Below are 20,584 nucleotides of genomic sequence, written 5' to 3' on the forward strand. Positions count from 1 at the left end.
TTACCCTTCTCCCTTTAACGTGCTTTATTTGTAGCGGCTCCTGAGGAGATCCAATGCATGCATGATGGCAAATTGTACGATGTCGGAAAATCACTTTTAACCGGAAATTGTACCCAAGATTGCCAATGCCAATCTAATGGCTCCTTTGTCTGTAAGCCGTATAACTGCCCCTCGGGATTTTTTAGGGCTGGACTCAACCAGGATAACCTTTGTTTTGAAAAAGTGGAATCCAGCGCCCCGGATTGTTGTGTGAGAATTGTTTGCGAATCATCTCCCCTCGAGGAAGAAATTGTCTATTATGACGAAGAACCAAATGGTATGTTTGTTCCGCTTCAGTAAGATATTTCATAGTTAAACAATGATCAACTCTTTGAGGTAATTTTATGGTTGATGACTAACTGCAAGTCAACAAAGAGAAAGCATTCGTGGGATTTTGACTAAGTTTCTAAATGGTTTCAAATGAAGTAAAATTATGAAATTTGCATTTGCATTTAACACTTCCCTGTTAATTATTCAGTACATTTCATATAATTCATAAGAAAGAATATCGTATGTAAAAGTTCGTAAGGAAGAATTTAAAGGAAATTGGAACTTCTTGGGAAGGTGTGAAGAGGGAAGCTTTCAACAGATTGGGATGGGTAGGAGCGCGCGTAGATGTGTTTGCCACAGGCGGCTTGGTGCAACAGTGAGTCGTTAGTAGTAGTAGTACGCAAACCCCTGAAAGAACTGTTGCCGCAGCTTAAATTGTCGTCTTCTAAATAATCTATATAATAAGTGGTCATTCACCACTAGAAAGAAGTAGCTGCCACAGTCGAAGAGTAGCCCAGTATAAAAATAGCCTATATCAGATGGCGTGTCCCAAGGATAATGCAAAATTTCTCAAACGTGACACTAAGAGACATACCATGGCGGAACTCTGCCACGTGTGGTGGAACAAGTAGCAATACCTTTATACAAGGTGGTAGAATGGATGGCCTCTTTGCGGAAGCAAGCTGAAGCAAAAAGAACTTAAGGGAGTTGCTTAAGGATCAAGTTAAATGAAAGAAATGAGAAGATTTTGGAATCCGTAAATGAAAGAAGGAAATACAAACTAGCTGAAAAGGATCTCCCCAGTTCATTATCATTAGAGTCAAACTGTAAAACAAATTCGATGTAAAAATAGAACAAATAGTTTTAGCGTAAAGGATAAAAACGAAAATAACTTGTGGTATAAAAGTGAGGCTTAAAATCCCAGAACGTTAAAAATAGAATCAAAGAAAAAAAGTTCATTTACTTCAAGGACACATCCTTTTATGCGGAAGCCGTATCATTGAATCCCAGTTTAGTTTTTCACAGGGAAAGGTTATTATCACCAACAATTTTTTACGGCGCGCTTGCTTCTTTCCAGGTTTAAATTCGTGAACGATTCTTCAGTAGTCTCAAATGCATACAAATGCACTTACATATAGCTTGGAGGCTGCCTATTTCAGGAAGGATTCCAAAATTTGGTGGGCCCCATATTTGGAAAACAAAGGACTTGAATTAAAGATTTAGGAAGTCATCTATGGTGATTTCCTTAATGACGCCCTTCCAAAAATTATATGCCCATTAGTTTGGTGCGACCTGAAGGAGACACATTGCTATTTCCCCTGCAAAAAGGGACTTTCCTTATACCTCCATATAGGGGACTAATTTTTTAAATCCGACACTATTTTTAAGGGATTTCATGTTTTTTTCAAAATTCCTATGAATTGTTTTGGTAATAAACGGTTCCTATTAAGATTAGCCGAAATAACAGTTGCTATTCCTAAATCAACCTTAAATCGTGATCTTTCTTCATTTGAGAGTTTTTTTCGTTCAAAACGTGTTTTAAATTCCCATTTTATGCCCATTAGTTTGGTGCGATCAAACCTGAAGGAGACACATTGCTATTTCCCCAACAAAAAAGGGACTTTCCTTATACCTCCATATAGGGGACTGTAATTTTTCTAATCCGACACTATTTTTAAGGGATTTCATGTTTTTTTTTCAAAATTCCTATGAATTGTTTTGGTAATAAACTGTTCCTATTAAGATTAGCCGAAATGACAGTTGCTATTCCTAAATCAACCTTAAATCGTGATTTTTCTTCATTTGAGAGTTTTTTTTTGTTCAAAACGTGTTTTAAATTCCCATTTTATGCCCATTAGTTTGGTGCGATCAAACCTGAAGGAGACACATTGTTATTTCCCCTGCAAAAAAGGGACTTTCCTTGTACCTCCATATAGGGGACTGTAATTTTTCTAATCCGACACTATTTTTAAGGGATTTCATGTTTTTTTTTCAAAATTCCTAAACGTGTTTTAAATTCCCATTTTATGCCCATTAGTTTGGTGCGATCAAACCTGAAGGAGACAGATCGCTATTTCCATAGATCGCAAAAAAGGGATTTTCCTTATATCTCCACATAGGGGACTGTAATTTTTCTACATTGAGTTTTCAGCTATGCTGATTCCAATAGTGCAGTTTTCATGTCAATCCGACACCATTTTTAAGGGATTTCATGTTTTTTTCAAAATTCCTATGAAATTTTTTCGCAATTAACTGTTCCTATTAAGATTAGCCGAAATGACAGTTATCATTCCTAAATCAACCTTAAATAGTGATTTTTCTTCATTCGAGAGTTTTTTTTTCAAAATGCGTTTTAAATTTTCAGTTGCTAAGGGATTAGAGTTTGTTCTTTATTGGTTATATCTGACGATTCAACCAAGATATTTTCGGAGAAATTTTTTTAGAGCAAAAAACATATAAAATAATAGCAACCTACAGAGTATCCGATTTATGGCCTAAATTTGGAAATTTTATGAGTTTTAGGACAGTAAAACGTGATTATTCTTAAAGTATCCTTGGATCGTTGGATCAACACACAAATTTTTCTTATGATAAATGTATTTTTTTTAAATCAATGACAACTGACTTAAGAGTTCAAGTGAATCAAATAAATATTCTTTTTGATTTTGTGATAAATTGTATATATGAAGGAACGGCTAGAAAAAATGTTTTTGGACTTCTTCTATCTTACTCATAAACAATGACGAACCAAATGATAAATACTAAAGATTGCCCCTAACATTTGTAGTAGAAACACCTTTTAATTCTTTCGTTGTAATTTTCTAATCCCAGCATAGCGTAAATTGAAATTATATATGACATGCATTTTCCTCACACTGGCTTTAGTACGTGTACTACTATAAGGTACTGTTGTGTTTACACCGCACTTCGGAGCTAACTTCAAAGCTAATTTCTAGTTTACTTGATATTCAGGCTAACAAGTTTAACACTGATTTCGGCAAATAAGTTAGTAATTATTTATGATAACCACAAGGTAAAAAAATGTCATATTTTATCCTTACGTTTTTCGTGACGAGAAAATAAAACCGGGATAAGAAAATAAAAGTTCGAAGAACCATCTTTTCCATTGGTATAGAATAACATGTTTAACATTAAAATATCAGAAGATCCTCTAATATTCACTCATTAACCCCTCCCCCAACATTCAACTAAGCAAAACAAACCAGGCAGAATTACAATCCAAGCACAATGTAATCCCACATTTAACCACCGCAAAATGTAGCTTGTAGAAAATACAACCATGGATATTCAACCCAGCAAAAATTTAACGTACACTGATTTCGATCCTTACCCCTTGTGTAGGGATGGGGCCTTTAGGCCTGGATCTTCACTAAAACCCTAAGATTTCCAAAAATCGAAGTTATCACATCGATAAAAATTATCGATGTGCATCGTCTGTAAATGATCAATGATTCTACTTTCTTTAAGTGATTCTAAGTACGTTTCATTCCAGGGGATTTTTATGCCTTCAGATGCTAATGGTGCTATATTTGATGAATCTACTGACGCAATCAAGTTTCCAGCTGATCAAGGTAAGTCCCTACCTCCCCTCAAAATAAGAATTTTTCCAGGTTAGTGGCTGTATTTGAAGAGCAATACAGACCGAGGAATATGCACTAGAATACGGGATAGAGGGCATAAGATTAAAAAAAAATTAACTGAACCATATGGAGATGAAGTAAAATTCTAAGGAAAGTGTTAACAATTCAAAGAAAGATGGAGCAAAAGGCTCCATCTTTCCCTTCCTCTGCTAGTGAAACTGGACATCATAGAGAGCTGTTTAAGGGATTATTTAGAAGAAAACTGCTACATCTACTCGCTAGCAAAACATAATATTTAAAGTAAAATAAACTTTTGGCAAAAAAAAACTTTCCTCTCGTATACTAGATGATGAATATCGTCGTGGCCCTATCAAACCGTTCTTGGTAAGTAACTGTAAGCAGGGGCGTCATTTGGGGGAGGGAGGCTCTCCTCCTTCTTGCCTCCCTAATAAAGGTTCTATAGATTATCCCCTGTCTGTAAGCAAGAAGGTACACGGCTCAGTAGTAACCAAAACTCTAAAAAACAGAACTTTAATATCAACAGATCAAACATTTTGTAGTAACGAACTGTAAGTAAGAAGCGACCCGGCTCAATAGCAACCGAAACTAACAAATGGGATTTTGATAGATATATCAATAGATATAACAAAGATTTGGCTTTTTCTGCTGATATCAAATATATAAGTTTCATTAAGTTTAGTCTTACCCATTCAAATCTACGAGCCTTAAAAATTTCGCCTGATTTTCGAAAAAAAGGGAAACAGCCCCGCAAATTCAAGGAATCTTGATGAAAACCACAACATCAAATTCAGCGTACCCGAGAACCATACTGTAGAAAATTCAAGCTCCTATCTGTGAAAATGTGGAATTTTGTATTTTCTGCCTGAGGAAAGATCATGGATGCCTGTTTATTTCGTTGTTTGTTTTTTTTCCCAGGGGTGATGTATCGACCCAGTGGTCCTAGAACGTTGTGAGAGGTCTCATTTGAGTGGAAATTAAAAGTTCTAGTGTTTTAAGTAACCAAAAATATTGGAGGGCAACTAGGCCCTGTCCCCCACACATTTTTTCCCAAAATCGTCCGACCAAATTTTGAGATAGCCATTTTGTTCATCATAGTTGAAAGGCCCAATTACTCTGCCTTTGGATATAACATGATCCCCCTCCTGAGCTCTAGGGGAAGGGTCTTTAAATTATAAAATTTTTCCCATTGTTTACGCATAGTATTTATTATTGGGAAGTATATATACATTTTCGGATGGGGGGACGAATTTTCTGTTTGGGGTTTTTCCATGGGGTTTCATGGGGAGCGAAATTTCCAGGGGGTGAACTTGTCAGGGAAAATTATGCACTTGGGGAATTTGTCAGAATTTCTATAAAAATTATTTTTATGTGTCTTGATTTCTCTTTTCCGTCTCAATTTTACGCGCGGAGTTATTAAGGGTAATTATCCTAAAAGTAAATTTTCTCCGTGATTGAATTGTCTAGAGAATTTGCCATTGGAGTGGAGGATTTCTCCGTGGAGGTCGAGCCATATTTCCTGGCGTTATTTGGAAAAAGATAAGAAATTAAATATAAAAAATAAGTTTTTTCAACTTAAAGTAAGGAGCAACATTAAAACTAAAAACGAAAAAATATTATTACATATATGAAGGGGATTTTCCCCTCCTCAACACTCGCTCTTTACGCTAAAGTTTGAAATTTGTCCGAATTCTTTAAGAAGGACTCCTGAAACACAGGAGTCGTTTAATGAGAATAATAAGATGTTTTTTTTTAGGAGTACTAAAAAACTTTAGCGTAAAGAGTGAGGTCTTGAGGAGGGGGCAATCCTCTTCATATTCGCAATAACTTCTATTCGGTTTAAGTTTAATGTTGATCCTTACTTTCAGTTGAAAGAACTTGTTTTTTTTATATTTAATATATAAAAAGAATGGATTTCTTGTGCTGATTCCAAATATATAAGATTAATTATGCTTAGTGTTACCCATTAAAGGCTACGAGCCCGCAAAACTTTGCCTGATTTTCGAAAAAAGGCTGTAAAAATCTCTAAAAATCAAAGAATCTCAATTAAAATCACACCATTGGATTTAGTGTATCAGAAAACCCTACTTTACAAGTTTCATGCTCCTATCTGCTAAAATATGGCATTTTGTGTGTTTTAACAGAAGAAATTTCACGGACGTGTTTTTTTTCCAAGGGTGATCGTATCGAGTCCATGGTCCTAGAACATCGGGAGAGAGCTCATTTGAACAGAAATTAAAAGTTTTAGAGTACTTTTAAGTGACAAAAAAGATTAGAGGGCAACTAGTTCCATCCCACCCTCACACCTCCCCCCCCCCAAAAAAAAAAATCGTTCGGTCAAAATTCTGAGATAGCGTTTTTGTTTAGCATAATTGAAAAGTCCCAAAACTATACATTTGGAGATAACTTGACCCCCCTAGATCTTGGGGATAGGTTGCTAAGGCATAAAACTTGCCCATTGTTTGCGTACAGTAGGTAGTTCTTGGAAAGCATACGGACATTTTTGTGGGGTGGGTATTTTGTTTTGGGTGGGTTTCAATGGGTATGATTTTCCATTTGGAGGGAAGTTTGTGGGGATGAACCATCCATGGGAAATTTTTACACTGGGGGGTTTTGTTAGAATTCCTATGCAAAATTCCTTTCATTTGTCTTAATTTCTCTTTGCCTACTAAGTTTTGAATGTGGAGTTGTTCCAGGGAGAATGGTCCAGAGGGAATTTTCAGCGTGTTTGGATTTCTGGGAAATAATTTCCATGGAAGGGTGGATTTCTGAAGTGATTGAAAAACGAATAGAACTTAAAATCTTTTTCAAATAAAAATTTGCTAAACATGAATCTTCTACAGGAAATTTTACGGAGGGGGGGATTTTAAGTGAGGATAGAATTGTCCAGAAGGAATTTCATTTTTCCTGGAGAGTGAGCTAGATTTACCTGCATTATTTGAAAAACGAACAGAAATTGAATATAAAAAAAATAATTTTTTTCAGCAGAAAGCAATGAGCAACATTAAGACTAAAAAAGAACATAAATTATTCCGTATATGAAAAAGTTGCACCCCTACTCACTGCCCTGCTCTGTACGCTATAAGTGTGAGTATCAGTTCCATTTTTTCAATGGTGATTCCCGAAACACAAGGGCGTTTGATTATTATAGAAGCTTTTCTAAACGTGCTAAAAACTTTTGCGTGAAGAGCAAAGCATTGTGAATGGGGGCAACCCTTTCATATAGGAAGATGTCCAGGTGTGCAAAGGTCGACATCAATAAATTCGAAAGTTTGCCCATGTGATTTATGTATTGCCATCGCAAACGCCGGCAAAAGTCGAAAGTGATACCGCTGTAGATACTGAAAACGAAACAACCACTACTACTACTTCTAATAATAACTCACCGCAGCACTAAACCGCCTGAGGCCAACACAGCTACGCACGCTCCTCCTCCGACCCAATCTATTCAAGGCCTCTCTTTACACCCTCCCAGGAAGTTGCCATTTCCTTAAAATCTTTATTAATGACATCTTCCCTCCCCAGATGAGGACGACCTTTTTTCCGTTTAGCCCCAGACGGTTGGCCAAAAAGGATAATCTTTGGCAATCTGTCATCCTTCATCCGCAAAACGCGGCCTAACCATCTCAACCTTTCTTTCGTTATAGCCCTAGAAAGCGGGATTGAACCACATTTTTCCTACAACCTACTGTTTGAAATACGGTCAGTTAGCCGGGTACCCAGAACAATCCGTAGGCAATTTCTCTGGAAAACATCTAGTAAATGTTAATCCGCTTTCCGGAGCACCCATGCTTTAGAGCCATATTTGACCACTGTCATCACTGTACCTTCCAATATTTTAGTTTTGGTTTACAGACCTATCTTCCTATTCTGCCAAACTTTTTTTTTTACTTTGAAAAAGCACCCTGAGCCTTGGCTATTCTACTTTTAACATCTACACTGCTCCCACCGGCTTTACTAATAATACTACCAAGGTAAGTGAAGCTGCCCACTTGATCAATATTGTCGTTACCCAAGGTCACCTCTTCAACTTCACTTATTGATAGTCTTAACGACTCAGTCTTCTTAACATAAATTTTGGAACCTATTCTTGCACCCTGAACTCGTAAAACCTATAAAAAGTCATTCATTTTGCTCACTCTTTCATCTAATAGGCTTGAATCGTCAGCATAATCTAAGTCCAGGAGAGTTTTTCCTCCCTATTTGATTCCGTGATCTCCAATTGCCTTTCCTGTGCTCCTTAAGATAAAGTCCATCCAAATGATCCATACAAAGGGGGATTGAACACAGCCCTACTTAAATCCTGATTTAATACAAAATCAGCTGCTAACCTCATTTTCTACCAAAAACTCTTCTATCAACATAATGGCACGCTTGCTCGTAATCTATAAAACTGAGGACCAAAGGAGTTTGACAACGAAGGCACTTTTCAATTATTAACCTAAGAGTAAAAATTTGGTCGACACATCCTTTACCTTTTCTAAAACCGCACTCTTCTTCTCTTAAAACTTTGTCTACAGCATCTCTCAGTCTAAAAAGTATCATATTACTAAGTAATTTGCTACCTACAGAGACCAGACTAATGCCTCGATAATTACGACACTCACTCTTGTCACCTTTCTTATACAGTGGTTTAATTAAGGTTTTCCTAAAATCATTAGGTACTTCCCCTTTTTCAAAAATCATATTCATAATCTTCAGTAACTTATTTCTAGCCTCAGAGCCACCATATGTAAGAAAGTCATTTATCACATTATCAGTATCTGGATCTTAATTACTTTTTAATCCTTTTAGTACTGTCGCTAATTCTTCCTCACAAAACAAATCTTCCTTCACATCCAAGGTATCACAAACTTTTTCATTTTCATCTATATCTTTTCCTGCAGCTGTATCTCGGTTTAGCACATTTTCAAAATGTTCCGCCCATCTCACTTTAACTATTTCCTTATCAGTAGTTGTGGCCCCATTCCTATCTTTAACTGGGACTACTCCGGATTGACTACTCCCTCTCAATGTATTAACATGCCAGTATAATATTTTACTATTATGCCGTCTAGCTGCATCTTCCAGACCATTCCTGAGGAAAAATGATATAATTCTCAGTCTTGAAATGTTTATAAATGGGACGTCATTCACATAATTTGTTTACATAATTAAAGCTCTAAACGAATTTTCTCAACCTCGTGACCTATCTAGATTCTTTTTCAGGCCAGAAAATCACAGGGTGCGATTATTTAAAATGGAGCCGTTAAGAAAAAAAATTGCATACATATGACACATACATACACCACCATAAATTTTACCTTAACCAAAAACACCTCTTTACACAAAAAGACCCATCTTGTCTTCTGAATTATAATTGTGAGCAAGTTAAGTCAAAAAATTATAATTACGCTGCGAAGCGAGCTCATGCACAAGGTTTTGTTATAAATAGATGGTTAAATTGGAGGGGGTGCATCAAATTTGAAAGAAATCCAAAATGTCTTGAACCTTGGAGGGGCCAGGCCAGAACCACCCCACCCCCTTCCCCAACTCTAGACAAGAGCTTTTTTGGGAAACCAGCTGTGGACAAATGGAGAGGAGGACCCCTTGAATGGATTGGGGAAAAGTCACAAGTAAGAATTTGAAGGAAGTGAGAATGCCATGAAAGGCAGTAAATAATGAATCAGAATGGGATGAAGGAGGAACCTGCACAGCTGTGTCTCGTGTAGCTTAGTACTGATCTGAGTTTCTAGTACTATCAGGATTTGATTTCAAAACTATATCAATTTCTTATTTAAAGTTTCTTGTCATATAAGGAGACAAGAGATGGTTCTCCTCATTAAGAATTTCAGTTGTTCGTTTTGTAATCAATTGAATTGGGCCATATTTACATTTTGGCAGATCTATCCTGTAATGGGGGGTTAGGACCCAAGAATTTCAAAATCATAGAGTGACAAAGTAGGAAAAACATAGCTATTGTCTTGGACTCTCGCGAGATGAGTGCCAACGAGATGATGAGATCACTGTTTAATGCACTATGTAAGCCGGTTCTTGCTTCTGGGTCATCTGGTAATTTTCCAATGTGAATCACGAGCCCAGAGTTTAGCCGAACCACGCTGTCTGCAATCGCTGAAGAAAAAGGAGATTGATCAACCATTTACCTTCAATTATGGTTTTGTTCAAAAAGAATAAAAATCCTGCAAATCAAAAAGCAAACTATTTTACCCAGGACAAATATTATATCTTATACATTTTATCTCGTTTCAGAAAAAATCGTTTTAGAGTCAACAGTGGCGTGAGTTGGGAGTGGGGGAGTTTAAATTAACACTACTTGTCTTCAAGAAATACATTTTCCCCTAGTGATATATCAAGAGGTGGATTCCCCTTATTGAATGTAAGAAGTTGCCAGAATCAATGGCACGCAAAATATTTCGCTTCCTTTATCTTGGAGACTGCTGAACGCTTAGAGTGGAGAAATCGGGATGAAACTTTGTGGGTAGAATAAGCAAATGTCGTAGATACGTGATTGACGTAACCGTACTGTATCCGCTCTCTCTGGGGGAGCTAGGGGATGGGGTTCAGTGCTTTGGCGAGTTTGGTGCTTCGGAACTTGCTAGGACGATGAAAATTGGTAGGTGTATCAGGGAGGTTGACTTGATAAAGTCGTTTTCCCGATTAGACCACCTGGAGGGCTGAAAGGAGAGGAAAAATTAGAAAAAAATGAGGTATTTATAACTTACGAGTGGGCGATCGAATCTGAATTGATATTTAGAAGGACCTCGTGACTCAGAGATCTTATTTTAAATTCCGACCGGCATTAAGCCTCTGATTTTTCTTTTAAATCAATCTATTGATTCTTAGAATTTTGCTAGAGCTCATACCATATGAGGTCTTGGCTCTTGGCTTGTCCGCCCTCGTCACAAGTGCCATATGAGCTCTTGTTAAACAAGTAAAGAAAATCTGATTTGATGGGGTCCCTGATTTTTTTTTTCTGGCCCTCTCAGGCTTTTTAAGCAATAAAAAAACACACACTCTATTACGTAGCTAAACAAACCCTATTACGTAACAATCATAGAAATTCTGAAGTTAACAACCCTTGGCCCTCACAGGTTTCTAAGTAATTAACACATGCATCGTTTAGGAAATAGTCACTATTACGTATTTAACACCTGCATCTCGAAGAAACTATTCCCTATTACGTAACATGCACCTGCCCCTTGCCCAGACGTGGTCACCGATTAACTTCTTCATCATCTTAGATCACTAAAGGAAAAAAAGGAGTAGTGGCTATGGCTGTCACAAAGGCCATCGTGGGGATACTACTCTTGTTATGTGTAAAACTTAGAAAAATTAACAGAAGTTACCAGGAATGAACAAATAAAACTGAAAATGAACGGAAATTAAATTATTAACAAAGTCATCTTCTAAATAATAGATAATATAATGAACAAAAAAGAAATTCAGGAATTAAAATGAATAAGTAACTCAAAATAAAAAAAACACAATTTATACAAAAAATAGTTTGGTCACCGTTCCCTAAAATCACACAGGGGCTATTGCGTCATTTTGTCTTTACTGAAACCGATGTGTTAATCAAATAATCTTTTTCTGGGGTTTTGAAAATATCGATTACATTAATAAAAATCGTTGTTTTCAATGTTGAAAATCGGTTTGTGGTCAGAAACGCGGGTTGCTTTGCGCATGCATAATTCTCGTGCACAGTTTGGTGTGGATCTAACAGAAAAACCTGTCAACTCTATTTGGATCAACTGAAAGCATTTATTGCATATGATGGTTGAGCTAAAATTTCCATAGGATGATTGAGCCTGTTGGCCGCATAATGGTTATATGGATGAATAGATAGCCTACTGATTAATTCTCTTTCCGGAAGGTAGTGATAATCGAGAACCTAGATACCTCTTCACCCATTAGTGCCTGTTCTATTTGTAGTTTATGTAAATGGCCTTTTCATTACATAAACTAAATTTGGTAAAAATATAGAAACCTGTAAGTTACAGTAGATTTTGTAATTCCCAGCCTTTCCATGCCTTTAATGACAACGATTGTTTGCCTCTTTCGGATGTTCTTGTTTCTTCCCCTAAATACAATACCCTTAGAACTTATAGGAGTAATCTGAACTTCGGTTAAATCTAGTAAATTCGTTCGAAGTACTCCTTTTGTGGTTTGATGCTGACTATCTCACCATAAATTCTTCTAAGCTAAGTGTTTTTTCTTATGCCAATTTTTTTGCTTTAAAGTTTTGTACTATTTTAAAAAGTAGAGTTGAGAGAAAGGGTAAAATTTTAGCGCAAAGAGTGATGCGTTGAGGAGGGAACAGCCCCTTTCATATACGGAGTAACTTCTGTTCGTTTTAAGTTTTAATGTCGCTCCTTACTTTCAGTTAAAAAAAACTTGTTTTTTTTTATTTAATTAAGTACAAGAAATGTGACGAAGTCAGTTTGTAAATAATTATTTATTGGAACAACTATCGTTGAACTCTATTGTCACTAGTTGGGATAAAAAAAAGAACCAGTTTTTGCTTTTGGAGGCTGATAAGTGATTTCAGTGTGGTAAGTATGTGAAGATTTCTTTGCTTCAATGCGTCTTTATAAGGAAATCCGTTAATTCCTCAATTTATGTTCCTTCCCGATGAGCTAAATTACAAATATAAGGGTTGCCAAGTACATCTTGAATAAAAACTTTTTAAATATATACTTTTAAATCTTTCATTCCCTCAGCACACAACTTGAGATCTTTTCTTTTTCCTTTTTTGTTCTAGATTAACTATTTCACAGGATAAGGTTTGTTTTAGTTTTAATAGTATCGGTTATGTTAATAAAAATCGCTTTTTTCTATGTTAGAAATCAGTTTGTGGTCAGAATGACAGTTTGCTCTCCACAAGCATAATGCTGACGGGCAGTTCGTTGTAGATGTAACCGTCTAGGGCCTCCTTTAAGGAGACCCTTGACGGTCAATCCTTTTGATCAAAAGTTTCTGTCAATCGATTGACGTTTGATTCAATCGACCCACAATAAACCCTCCAGTTTTGACCAAAGCTGACCTAACACACTGCTTGTGGTCAAATCGATTGAGTCATTCAAACTTTCTATCAATAACCGTCAACGCTTGACTTAAGCGTCAAACGGGCTCCTAGGCGGTCAACCATGTTTGAATCAATTGATCGACGGAAGCTTTTGATCAAAATGATTGACCGTCTAAGGCCTCCTTAAAACAAAAACCTGTCAACTTCTTGACGACTCCTGATGACTCAAAACCAAAGAGCGATGCAGGAATTTCACATTACCATCTATTCTAAGGATAGCGCATTCTTAACACCATTTTTACGTGTTTTTAAGCTGTGTTTTTGTTTTGGTCTTTTCTTGACAAATCTGAAAGCAAACAAACCAATCAAACTATCAGAAAAGTTATTTTCAACACAGTGTAAGAAAAACGGCGTTTCCAGTTGCCATATTAATTGTATATATTAAAGAAAGTCTGAAACTGAACACTTATGTTTATGAATTTACCAGCATTCAATTGGGGACATTCCTCTATTTATTTAGTTTTAAGGGCATAATTGTGATTAAATTATTATTCAAAGCATATTTTTTTTTTAATTTGAAAAGATGAAAGCTTGGAATAGCAGTTTCGCTCATGTGGACAAATGATAAAAGTCTTCCTTTATAATTTACTGTTGCTTGTGAAATGCTCATTTATTAATAGTCATTATTGCTTTGTTTGTTGCCACAGGTAACCAACAAAACAGGCAAGGCTTCCAACGGGCTTGTGGTACCTGTTGCCCGTGGCTTTTCTTTACAATGAATATCGTATTGTATAGAGGTGCTGTTTTAATTTCAAAGCAGTTTTGTTTCCAGAACACATAGTTAACATATATAAAAAAAAATGTATATCTAGATGTTCTTATGAAAAATTCCACAATAAAGACATTTTCAGATGTTAGTAACTCCGAATATACTTGTCAGTTCTATATATGTATATAGAATATTTCCATATATATATATATATGGTATATATATACTATAGTATAAATAGTATTTATATATACTACAAATTCAACCGATTTAGATACCGATATTTAATTTATTTATATCAAATGTTGGAAGGCAGAGAGCAATCGATGTCACATACCACCACAATCTTATTTTAAATTAGTTGCAGCTCTTGACGCGATAAATCTTCATAAAATCAAAATGTAAGACATTCTAAAGCATAGTAATGAGCTGTCTTTACTTGTGGAGTTAGGCCAAAAGCCTCAAAACAGGACTTTCAGAGCATTATTATCTATCACATATCGTGATCGTTTATTGGCTCGACGGTTTATGTCCACCGTAACTAGCCAGACCAACTAGCTATACTCAGAATAAGAAAACAGCTGGTTACCTGAAGATAGACTTCATTCAAGTCTGCCACGCTTAATTCTGTTGAACATGAATATCTAGTTTTGTGCTTGGCTTTCCCCAAATCTAATAAGATGTTATATGCGAATCACGTGATTTTCGCGCGTGCAATTTTCATATTTATTGGGGCTGCTTTACTAGATTATCCACAGTTTGTAGCAGAAACTGTTAATAAAAAAGTGGTATCTCACTGAATTTGATGATTATTACGCCAAAATCATGCGAATTTTGCTCGTGCTAATTCCATTCTCTTTGTGATCATGTTTCTAGCCTACAGATAGTTTGCTTGCGTACTATTGTTTAATTATGCTTAGTTTTCGCTGAATATTGAGCACAGTTAAAATGCAAATCTTGCGAACTTCACTTGAGCTATTTTATATGACTATCACTCATAGTTTATCATTGATAGTTTATCATTATTATCAGTCGTAGTTTTCCTGTGAACCTGTTATTCAATATATAATTTTTTTTTTATTTTCATACATTTTGGGTAGCCTTTTTTCTATTGTGCAACAGAGACTTGGGGGTCCGTTGGAAGTTTTCTAAAATTGTCTTAGGTTCGAATAGCGTGATGTCATTAGAACTATGCAATCCCATGGAAAAGTTTTCTATTATGCTCCTCTTCGTGGTAAAATTATGAGATCATATTCAAGCATGCATCGCCCCATATATCACTTTTGATTGGGCACCATTTGGAAATGAGTTTTTTGTTTCCTGTGTAGGATCAAAGAATGTAAATGACTGGCTAAAAATTTGGTTTGTGTATGCGTATATTTTCTATTCATTATATCCCTCCATTCCTTTACTTCACCTTCTGTTTTACTTTCCTAGCTTAATTGAGTATATTTCTACACTATTTTTGGTCCTATAAACCATTATATTGCTATCAATCAATTTTGTTCTTTCAAATTTGGTGCTCTTGTATATTATTATGTGTTTCATTCACTTAAAAAAAGAAATAAAATCATTCTGCTTTACTGTTTCTTTCCAACATTTAGTTCACAATCTTTGCTGATGTTATATTTTATCTATATTTAGTTAAAGTTAATAGCCAAAATGGTAAATATTATCTTTTCAAAATCAGATATGCCTATCCACCTCATGGCCACTGACCGTTCAATGAGCTCAGTGACTTTAGTGTGGGATCACCAAGTACCTGATGGCCGGAGCTATATACTTGAGTTTAAAGAACGAGAAAACAAAACATGGATGATGTCAGATGTTTTGAATGGAAATACAATTATTCTTGACAATCTTAAACCATCGACAGACTATGATTTAAGGCTAGGTTTTATGGACACATTGACAAAAAAATTCGTAACTTTGTCAGAAGAAATAACTATAAGGACAGAAGGTAAGAGTTTAATTTATTGTTTTTGGCATCAGAATGAGTCACAAACAATTATTTTTTCCGAATTACTTTCTGATTTATTTCGAAATATTCCAGTTGTTCTCTTTCTTCTTTTTTTTTATCTGCGTGAAAAATAGTTTTTCAAGTTGAGATGATTATGATGTTGATACATCAGATTCAGATTACAGTACTGTTTTTTTTTACATTTATTATTATTATTCTTATTAAGAAGATGTTATAGTCGTTAAAAGCCCTAGAATAGCTATTTAATTAATTCTTTTTTTACATATTCATAAAAACGACCAGTTTGATTTCCAAAACTTGATTAATACGACAACAGAATGTTTGTATAAAAAAAAGTTTACCTTTCGGGGCAATAATTTGGCCCAAACGTTCTCCTCACACAATTGATGCAAATCCTCTCTGCAAAATAACCTTTAAATTATGATCTCTTTTGTGTAGTTCTGGCTACAAAAGTCTGAATTTGGCCTGCCAAAACAATGAAAATAAATTTGTCATTAAGTATCTCAACTCAAGATTCCTGCCCATGATCCTTGCCGATAATCTGTTTGTTAGGCCTTTTAGCCAACAAAGTTTGGAGACTCAAGAATTTACCGACGGTTGAATGAACTCTACAATCTTCATATAGCTCGCCTGCTTTTTGTTTTTGCTGTTATAATTATTTTACCCCTCTCCCCCTCTCCGAAAAAAAATATCTGTAAGAGTATCTTTGAAGACATGTGCTGCTGCATCACATCTTCCATTAAATGAAAATAAACTATACAGTTTATGTTGAAAACGATTCAAATTGTATTTAACAATTCAGGTTTGTTTCATTTAATCTGTGTGTCAGTATCATCAGACTGGTTGAATTCAACACATAATTGGTTAGTTACGTATTTTCAAGTTGCGAATCGTGTTAAATCAGATTGCAGTTAGTAGTTCAATTTTAGACATGCTCCAATTGATCGTTGACAATATTAAACAAAGTTCCTGAATTTGAGCCTTTAAAAAATAACTTAACTGTTATTAGTAGAAGTACTTTAATTTTCAAAAACTTTTATAAACACCCATTTTCGTCTACAATTTTGAATGTTATTCCATCACTTGCAGCTATATAATAATAATCATTAATTTTAAGCCGAGTGTCTCAGTGTAGTTGTTTTGGGAGTCAGATATGTATGCTAGAACTCCTTTGTTTGGGGAAAGGGGAGTCGGGCCTATTTGAAGAAACGCATAAAAATACAAACCAAAGGTAGCGCTCGAGCGCTGCCTAAGTAAAAGAGCCATGTTCCTCTCCTGCATTTTCCCCCGGCCACTTTATATCGAAGGGATAGTGCTAAAAGCTTGGGAAGGGCTCATTTGACAAGAAATTGAAAGTAGTACTTGTGTCTTATAGCTACCACACTAAAGTTATGTCGAGAAGTGAAGTTTGGTTAATGCTAATGAAATAAAACAAATATGATGAAAATATAATACCTTATCAACAATATTGTGAAAACTACAACTTAGAAATATGCGCCCAGAACGCAGAAATGTCACTTAGAATTTCGTTGAAATGAGCTCTGCCTTCTGCAGTTGTTGCGACCCTTCGCATGTACTCTGCTAGGTATGATTTTAAATGATGGCGGGATGTACCTCGGTCCTGTAAAAGTCATGCTGTGTCCATCAACACACTGTTTTGTCTTGGGCAAGACACCCTTATCCTGGAAAATTCTAATTACGTTTCTTCAGTTCTTGACAAATTCCAAGTTTTCATTTTAACATCCATGGTAAGACACTATTTCCTATCAACACAGATCACAAAATGAGTGAATTTCGCCCCACCGTCTGAAAAACTGATTCTTAACCAAACTTTGCTTCTCGACAGAACCTGAGTGTGGTGGCTTGAAGACACAAGTTCCTTGAAAGTCTTTTTGCCTTTTTAAGGGTTGAAAATAGTTGGCTGGCAACTATCCCTCTCCATCGCCCTGCTAACCGTCCTCTCCTACAACACCCCATGACATCGGATTAAAATTTTGAGATGGCCATTTTATATAAAGTTGACGAAAGATACAAAGGCTTTAGAGATAACACGACTTCCCCCTTAAACCTTAGGGAAAGGACAAATTGCCAATTGTTTTTAAGTAGATTTTCTAGTGGAAAAAGGGGCTCACGTTTGATTTGGGATGTTTTAATCGCTTGAAACTTTCAAGGATATTTTCCGGGGCCAAGAGGAATGCATATTTTATTGAGTCAGGGAGGGTGGTAGTAGGACAGGAAGTTTGTGGAAATACTCTGTGACCCTGATCAGTTTGAAACTTATAGCAGCAAATCCTTCAGGGATGAAGAGCCTATTGTGGGAAAACTTTAGTGGGTATGGGCCCCCAAATCAAATATTGAAAAAGGCAAAAAAACAATTTTTTTTTTTTTATCATCTCGTGAGTTAGATCCTTAGGTCTTTGAACAAAGGGGACCCGAACACAGATTACAAAATACAAAGAGCTGAAAAGGGTAACTAGACAGTTCATGAGTGGGTTGAAACTTGAAACTGTATGTCTCTGGACCAAGGGAACCACAATGTACAAAAATGATTTTATTTAGGGAGCATGGACCTTTCCCAAAAAGGGAGCCTCAAGAAGAACTAATTTTTTTTCGATAGGCTTGAAACTTTGTCCTTAGATCCCTGGACCATGAGGATCCCAATGTACTAGACGAATTGAAGCGTAAATTCTGTTCCCCAGAAAATAGGATCAGAAAAATGATCAGTAATACTTTTAGTTGTAATACGGGCTCCTAAATATGGGGCTTGAAAATGACCCAATGATCTTTTTTCGAAAAGGCAAACATTGTTGGGCTCGTAACTGTTGGTGGGTAGGACTAAGCTTGATGAAACTTATATATTTAAAATCAGCATACAAATTCGATTCTTTTGATGTATCTATTGGTATCAAAATTCCGTTTTTAGAGTTTTGGTTACTATTAAGCCGGGTTGCTCCTTACATACACTTCGTTACCACGAACTGTTTGATTTTGAATATTCGTTGGATTTTTTTTTTTTTCTTTTTTTTTTTTTTTTTTTTTTTTTTTTTTTTTTTTTTTTTTTTTTTTTTTACTAAGGGAGCACGGTGGTCGGGAAACGGGCATAAGTTTTATTTGCCCTGATCAGTCTGAACCTTATAGCCGTAAGAGGGGCTTGGCGCCCCGGAAAAAGTGAGATCTAGGTTGGAGGCACGGAACCTGAAAAACTAGCACCAGAAAATGTTATTTTTTCGATTAGCTGGGAACTTACAAGGATCACTGCCCAGACCATGGGACCACATATTTTGTTTGGAGAGGGAGGGTGTTGAGGGCTCACTAATGGCCAAGAGACCTTTTTTGTATCTTGCAGCCATAAGTCCTTGACTAAAGAGGAGCCTAATATAAGAAACAAATTAATTTGTTGTTAAATCCAAGGACCGAGTTGACTCCAATTCTCAAGAGAAATTGAAACAGATATTGTTTCTCCCCGAAAAAAAACGCCTAAGAACTTAAAGCAGATTGAAATTTAAAGCGGAAAGTCCCTGAGACAAGCGAAATCTAGTGTTCAATAATTTTAGCTCATTAGTTTATGTTGTATATATTATTTATTGTTTTATTTTTCTGTGCAATTATGATTGTTTTTTTCTGACAGTTTAATATTTTGAGCTCTGAAATATTGTAGTCCGGATTTTGCAATATTTTGAAGTTTTTCTTCCAATATGGCAAAACCCCTGATCAAAACTCTTCTCGTTAAGGCCGTACCCAGGGGGAAGGGGTTACCCAGTTTCCCCCCCCCCTGAAATTTTCGTCCGAATCGTGCAAAAGTAACGAAATACATATAAACAAATTTTTGCAAATAGTAACCTTGATAAACACTAATCTATTGCAGTCAGGGTCATACGTTACATACGCAAACAGTATCCAAAGGGGCTTTACGCCCAATGTAGCGCACATAGTTTCAACTTTGGCATTTGATTTGTCTGCTCTCTTCCAGCTTTTAAGCATTTCTTTGTAGCCCTATCGCAAATTTGCAGTCTCTATAGTCCTTCACCACTCAAAATCCGAAAGAAAAGGTCAAAGAGCTCTTGCCGGATTCGTGAAAACAGAACCTACCGGACTCTGCGAAACAAGAAGGGTCGAGCGCCATGATTCAGTTATGCGTTTTCTTGAGCTCTACCAGTCAATTCTGTGTGATCTTGAAGCTCTTAAGGAGTGCATCAACGCAGAAAGTCTGCGAAAGCGTCGCAGATGCTAGACGCCATGGACCAGTCACAGTTCCTTATGTGGCTCCATGTCGTAAAGGAACTTTTCTGCCTTACGCTGCCCTTGTGCAAGACTATTGCGACTTGCCTGCCGCTTGTAGACACGTAAAAACTGTTCTTTCTAGAACAATGAAAATATGACAAGATTCTGTCGCTACCTCCGCTGCTCTTTTCGACGAAGCTCAGTCTTTGCGACAACCTTAGGGCTTGAGATGACTCACCCAAGAAAAAGAGGAGTAAGGAAATCTCATTTTGACGATCCTGGTCTTCTCACTCACTATAGAATCCCATTGTTTACTTCTTTTCTAGACCACTTCATATCGGAGCTGAAACGACTCTTTGAACTCCACCTGAATTTGTTGTTTCATCTCAGCATCCTTGTCCCTTCGAGGATTGTATCAGTTGACCCAAAACCGTTAAGTTGGAGTCTTTGCTTGAGTCGTATGCCGATATTCTTCTCGAGCGAGACTGCTTGAAGCAAGAGGTTGAGCTTTGGTGCAGCAAATGTGAAAAGTTGTTATTACAGAAAGGCTTTCGTGTGCAGTATCTTCTGTTCAGGAATGTGACTCCACATTTTTTCCAAATATTTTTGTTCTATTAACTGTCCTTGCAACGTTGCCTGTCAGTACTGCAATTCCGGAA

The 20,584-nt window shown here is 36.3% G+C and overlaps 1 protein-coding gene across 1 annotated transcript in view; it reads left to right on the forward strand.

The window, feature by feature from the left end:
• Positions 1-20,584, forward strand: part of LOC136029405 (putative epidermal cell surface receptor) — a 56,904-nt gene that overhangs the window by 17,934 nt on the left and 18,386 nt on the right. Inside the window, exons 3-5 of the mRNA XM_065707770.1 lie at positions 35-316; positions 3,824-3,902; positions 15,414-15,683. Coding sequence (XP_065563842.1) covers positions 299-316; positions 3,824-3,902; positions 15,414-15,683 — 367 coding nt within the window. The 5' untranslated portion in view covers positions 35-298. The remainder of the gene's footprint in view (positions 1-34; positions 317-3,823; positions 3,903-15,413; positions 15,684-20,584) is intronic.

Source organism: Artemia franciscana, chromosome 7, assembly GCF_032884065.1.
Source record: "Artemia franciscana chromosome 7, ASM3288406v1, whole genome shotgun sequence".
Classification (NCBI taxonomy): domain Eukaryota; kingdom Metazoa; phylum Arthropoda; class Branchiopoda; order Anostraca; family Artemiidae; genus Artemia; species Artemia franciscana.